The sequence below is a fragment of the Melanotaenia boesemani genome, chromosome 6, assembly GCF_017639745.1.
Source record: "Melanotaenia boesemani isolate fMelBoe1 chromosome 6, fMelBoe1.pri, whole genome shotgun sequence".
Lineage (NCBI taxonomy): Eukaryota > Metazoa > Chordata > Actinopteri > Atheriniformes > Melanotaeniidae > Melanotaenia > Melanotaenia boesemani.
In genome coordinates this window covers 512,625-518,938 of record NC_055687.1, presented here as the reverse complement: position 1 = coordinate 518,938, position 6,314 = coordinate 512,625, and the positions used below count along the sequence as shown (strand labels likewise).

The 6,314-nt window shown below is 47.9% G+C and overlaps 1 protein-coding gene across 2 annotated transcripts; it reads left to right on the top strand.

Moving 5' to 3' along the window:
• Positions 1-606: 606 nt before the first annotated feature.
• On the top strand, positions 607-5,930 carry LOC121641552 (gonadotropin-releasing hormone II receptor-like). Of its 2 annotated transcripts, none has more exons than XM_041987765.1 (4): positions 607-864; positions 2,963-3,488; positions 4,200-4,401; positions 5,458-5,930. In XM_041987765.1, exons 2-4 carry the CDS (start codon positions 2,964-2,966, stop codon positions 5,853-5,855), a joined length of 1,125 nt encoding a protein of 374 aa, XP_041843699.1. In that variant the 5' UTR covers positions 607-864; position 2,963; the 3' UTR covers positions 5,856-5,930. The 2 variants fall into 2 exon arrangements, with proteins under 2 accessions (XP_041843699.1, XP_041843698.1); XM_041987764.1 differs by having other exon boundaries at positions 608-864; positions 5,455-5,930.
• Positions 5,931-6,314: the final 384 nt, after the last annotated feature.

Genomic DNA, 6,314 nt, shown 5'->3' with positions numbered 1-6,314 from the left:
TGGATTCTGATTTTATTTATCTTTGTTTTTTTAATGTGTTGTATTGCTTTCTGCTCCCTGCTGGAATGTTTCATGTAAAAAACTTTGAATTGTCTTGTACATGAAATAAATTTACCTTTTGTGTCTTTAATGACTCGTCCTGTTGTTGTTTGTAATGTCATTAATTATCACATTGTTATTTTTTATGTTGTTATTTATAATTATTTATAACTATTTATAATGCAGGACCGTGTGATCCGGATCAGACCTGCAGGACTGTGTGATCCGGATCAGACCTGCAGTGGGACAGACTGAGGTGTGAGCAGGTTGGTTCTCCTGCTGTGGACCTGCTGGTTCTGATGTTTAATTCATGATGAGATGTTGCTGATGCAGCAGCTGAGTGTCTCTCTGCAGGAGGAAGATGATGCTGAGCTTCCTCACAAACATGTTTACAAAGAAAACAGCTGAGAACAAACAAACAAACATCTTTGATCTTCAGGGTTTGATCATTGATGAGCTGTTAAGATCTGACCAGAAACAGAAGCAAAGGATTTTTTCAGCGTTAGACCTGGACCTGCTGCACACACACACACACACACACACACACACACATACACACACACACACACACACACACGGCTGTAGCTCCACCCCCTCGCTGCAGTCGGCTTCAGGTTTCTCTTCAGATTTTTTCCTCAGTGTTTCACATCAGCTGCTACAAGGAGGTTCTGGACTGGCCCAGGTTCTACAGGTTCTTCTGGGGTTTTCTGGATTCTCTGTCTGTTGGAATTCAGGGGCAACATGAGGAGGAGAGTAGGAGAACCGGGGAGTCCGATCAGAGACCGGGGAGATAAAAACCAGACCGACACCCGGATCAGAACCTGAGTGAGTGAATGTTTACTGAAGGTTCTGATGTTTCATTCTGTTTGTCCAGCTTGGTTCCAAACTGACCTGATCTGGACCGATCTATCTGATCTGGTCTGGTCTCTGATCTGGGTTCAGGTATGGACCGGTCCGTTACTGGAATGTGTCTGTTTTAAAGATCTTCATCAGATTTTTGGGTTCACAGGGACCAAATGGACCTGATCCCGGACCGGTCCGGGATCATCCACCAGTTTTGGCTCCAACTCCACCAGAACTCACTGAATTCGGTTCTGGTTCTGTTCAACTTCATGATGGTGTCAGGCTGTGATGTCATAGTGTGATGTCACAGTTCTGACTGTTTGTGTGTCCAATGGAAATATAATCCAATATAAACCAGGTTTAAGAGGCCATCACTCAATGAGACGCAGTGGGCGGGGCCTGAGGCTCTGCAGTCAGAGGGGCAGGTTGCCACGGTAACAAGGTACACACACACACACACACACACAGCCTGCAGCTAAATATAACCACAGGCCTGTAACCTAACCTGTGGGCTTTACTGTGAAGACCGGCTGCTCCTTAAGACCAGAACCAAAACCACCTCATCAGGGTCTGAACACAGGAGAGCTCGGCTCACCTGGAAACACCTGAGACTAAAAGTATTCTACTTCCAGGTTTTATTTTCCAGAAGTTGTTCAATTTATTCGATTAAACTTTTCAAACGACGCAGGTGATCCGTTCACTTCCTGTCAGCACCGTGAACAGCAGTAAGTTAGTTAGTTAGCTAGTTAGTTAGTTAGTTAGTTAGTTGGTTAGTTAGTTGGTTTGGTTGCTTTGCCTCGAGTGACGACCACTGCATTTGCTGTTTTTTGTGGTTCTTACCAGAACTTTTCTGACTGGAGGAACCACGCTGCTGTGCACTAACATATATGCATGTGTACGTGATGCAGGAAGATGCTCAGGCCTGGTTCTGTTCTGGCTCTGGGTCAGGCCTGGTTCTGGCTCAGTTCTGGCTCTGGGTCAGAACTGGTTCTGGTTCAGTTCAGGTTCTGGCTCAGTTCTGGCTCTGGGTCAGGCCTGGTTCTGGCTCAGTTCAGGTTCTGGCTCAGGCCTGGCTTAGTCTTGGTTCTGGTGTCTGGAGTCATCATCCGCTGACTCCTGGTTGGAGGGTGAGTATCTGTTGCCATGGGAATACTTTCGTCTTCACTGTTTCTGAGACTTATCTGGGATCTCTACTGAGTACTGACAGACAGGAAGTCTCCGCCACAATAAGAGCTGATGAACTGTAGGCCGAAAGATAAGAGGACAGACGGACAGGTGATCTGTGGGATCCAATCAGAGCTCAGCAGGTGATTCTTCCTCAATCAGACAAGAACAAATGGAGGCAGGAAAACCTGATCCGAACAGCTGATGTGTCTCATCAGCTGGACAGGAAGTGAGTGCTTTCATCAGGACACACATCCTGAACGTCGCCATGGTCACACTGTTCAGGTGTCTGAGTTGTCACTTATACCTGCACCAAACACATCCTGGTTCCTGCCCCACCGCAGCTCTTCTGTGGTCTTCATTTATTTTTTTCTTCTCGTATGTTTTACACGATGTGTATCATCAAACATATTTCAATGACCAGAGAAATACCACCTTCAGTCCCAAGGGAGGTGTCGCTCTGGTTCGGTAGTGATTCTCAGGTCTCACCAGGTTGAGGTAGGTTCAGTTAAAACTGTCTAAATGTGGCTGAAAACTTTTCTTTGGTAAACAAACATTTTATGTATAATTTAGCTCATTTTCCCAGAAAAGTAACTCATTAAAGGTCATGTAAAATCCCAATAAATGGTACAACAGAGCCACATACTGTCACCAGTGGTACAACGCTCAATCTGATCTTTAAACCTAACAGTTCTGGTGGATTTTCTGCTGTTTTGAGACCAAATATCACTAAAAATATTTCAACTGAGAAAGAAGCAGAAAACTCTTCCTGTAAACGGCTTCCATCTGCTTCCAGTGTTTGTGCTGAGCTATGCTAACAGTTTCCGCGTATTCCAGCCTTTGTAAAAAGCTAATCTAAATGTGAGCACTATCTCTTCCCCCAGCTCAAACATTTTTTTCTTCTTCTCTTTTGCAGGATGTCACGTAATGGGTCATCACTGGCTCCGCCCACCAGCTCTGCGCCATCGAATCATCCCAACATGTCCCATTATCCACCTCTCACAGACTGGGAGCGTCCCAGTTTTACCCCTGCTGCTCAGTTCAGAGTGTGTGCCACCTTCATCCTCTTCCTGTTTGCTGCCTGCAGTAACCTTGCCTTATTGACCAGTGTATGGTGTGGGCGTGGCCGGCGGCTGGCGTCTCATCTGCGGCCGTTGATGCTGAGCCTGGCTTCGGCTGACCTGATGATGACATTCATTGTGATGCCTCTAGATGCGGTGTGGAATGTGACGGTGCAGTGGTATGGTGGTGATGCGCTCTGCAAGCTGCTCTGTTTCCTGAAGCTGTTCGCCATGCACGCCTCGGCCTTCATCCTCGTTGTCATCAGCCTGGACCGCCAGCATGCCATCCTACACCCCCTGGATGCCCTGAGTGCACACCGCAGGAACCGATGCATGCTGCTGCTGGCCTGGAGCCTGAGCCTGCTGCTCGCATCACCACAGGTGAGTGCTTCGTGATGACAGGTGTGATCCTGGAGTCCTGATTTGAGTAAGAGGTCTTCAAACAAAGCTTAATTGGCAGGATGCATTTAACAAATTTTACAGGAAATACTGTGCATGTTAGTGTCATCTGCAGCCTCCGTATGTCTCTCCTAACTATTAAACATGATTTTAGAGCTAAGAGCTGAAGGCATAGCTGACTTAACATCTCTGACATAAATCAAGACCAGGAACTATCAGCTGGTCTGGTATCTGGTAGCAGAAAAGCATCTGTGCTTCACATGTATATGAATGAGATGATAATCAGACCAGCTGAAGGTCATGAAGGAGAGAGGAGATGTGCTACTGCAGCTGGTCACATGATTACTTTTCCTGGCTGAGATTCCCCTGTGTTTTCCTGACATTTATCCTCAGTTCAGCCAGTCTCTGCTGCTGCCTGTTCAGAAACAGGTCCTGCTGCTGGTTTCAGTAAAAGTTCCTGCAGTAAATCCTACAAAAGCTGACTGGACGATAAATCCCTGCAGGAATGTTCTGAGGATTAAACGTGTGGTGTCTCCTGCTGTTAGCTCGGGCTAACTTCTCCCCTTGGCTTTTATTAGGAATGCTAACAACGCTAAGATGCCTCCAGCTGAAACAAACTGGGTTCAGCAGCAGAACCAGAGCCAGACTTCAGAGCAGGACTTTGAACGTCATCATGTCTGTCTGTCTCCTCAGCTGTTCATCTTCAGGACCATCAGGGTGGACTCGGTGGACTTCACTCAGTGTGCATCTCATGGCAGCTTCAGTCATCGCTGGCAGGAAACAGTTTACAACATGTTCCACTTCACCACGCTGTACGTCGTCCCGCTGCTGGTGATGAGCTGCTGCTACAGCCGCATCCTGCTGCACATCCATCAGCAGCACCTACGAGACAAAGGTAACTACACCTGGACCTCACCTGGAACGGTACCTTTAACATACCTGGAGCCTCATTTATAAAGCTGGCATTTACACCACGTGTTATTTATTAAAGGTATTTGCAAAAATTAATAAAGAGACATGTTTGATATTAACACTTCTGAAGAAGAAATAAATCAGGATTTACCAGAGAAGCAGATGTTTGTTATGAACCAGAAGCTCAGCCAGTAAAACATGTTCTGTCATTGTGGAACAAAACTTCCATTCAGGCTGAATAAGACGACGGTCTGCTGCAGCAGGTTCCACACGCATTAATAATAATTACTATTAAATGACATGGTCGCCATGGAAACGTGCTGTCAGTCAGACTACAGCCAGGGTGTTTCCATCTGTAGCTGATGATTGGATATTAAACAGTGCCCCAGAGGGTAAAGACATACAACGGCTGATCTGGCTCTGCTGGACCACATGGAGCCAGACTCCGGAGGGACTGGGTTTTCAGAGAACAGCAAGTCTTACTGTCTGGCTCATGAACCGTGTTAGATGGCATCATCGCTTCATCCCAGCGTTACATTAACTTCCTTCACTGGGGGAAAACAGGAAACGGTGCAGTTTGCAGCAATGTCCGGTTTCCCAGATGAAATCGTTGCTGGTGATGCAGTAAAGCTGCAGAAAGAACCGGGTGGACGTAGAGGCCGGTCGGTCTGGGTCCACCAAGAACCAGGTGGACGTAGAGGCCGGTCGGTCTGGGTCCACCATGAACCAGGTGGACGTAGGGGCCGGTCAGCCTGGGTCCACCAAGAACCTTGCAATCCATCTATACCTCCACCTGTAATCCATCTTCACTTCCTCCTGTAACCCATGTATTCCTCCACCTGTACCCCCACCTGTCACCCATCTATACTTCCAGCTGTACCTCCATCTGTACCTCCACCTCTAACCCATCAATGACTCTATCTGTAGCTTATCTATACCTCCACCTGTACCTCCACCAGCAGCAGCTGTGAGGCATCTACAGCTGTAGCAACACACCTGTGATAGATCTGTAACACACAGCTACTCCCTCTCTCAGCAGGTGAGTCCCACCTGCGTCGTAGTGGCACCGACATCATCCCAAAGGCTCGGATGAAGACTCTGAAGATGACGGTTGTTATCGTGCTGTCCTTTGTGGTGTGCTGGACTCCATACTACCTGCTGGGAATCTGGTACTGGTTTCAGCCCAACATGCTGCGCGCTACACCTGAGTACATCCACCATGCCCTCTTTGTGTTCGGTAACCTGAACACCTGCTGTGACCCAGTCATTTACGGCTTCTACACGCCATCCTTCCAGGCTGACCTCGCCTCCTGCTGCCGCCGGACGAGGAGTGACGCCTCGCCACAGTCTCTGGACCGACTGTCCGCCAGGCAGGGTCCTCACAGTGGGGAGTATGTCGCACAACCACAGACCAAAAACCAGGCTGCCACAAACTGACCAATCAGAGGACAGGACAAATCAGGCAATCGCAGAACAAGAGGGATTCAGTTTTTGTTAATAAAGAGAGAATAAAGTTTGTTTTGAACTAAAGTTTCAACTAATGCTTTAAAAGTCTGTTTGATATAACGATGAGTTCACTGACCTGACTCTGTCGGCACGATGAGTTCACTGACCTGACTCCGCTGAGCACGATGAGTTCACTGACCTGACTCCGCTGAGCACGATGAGGTCACTGACCTGACTCCGCTGAGCACGATGAGTTCACTGACCTGACTCCGCAGAGCACGATGAGTTCACTGACCTGACTCCGCAGAGCACGATGAGTTCACTGACCTGACTCCGTTGAGCACGATGAGTTCACTGACCTGACTCCGTTGAGCACGATGAGTTAACTGACCTGACTCCGCTGAGCACGATGAGTTCACTGACCTGACTCCCTTGAGCACGATGAGTTCA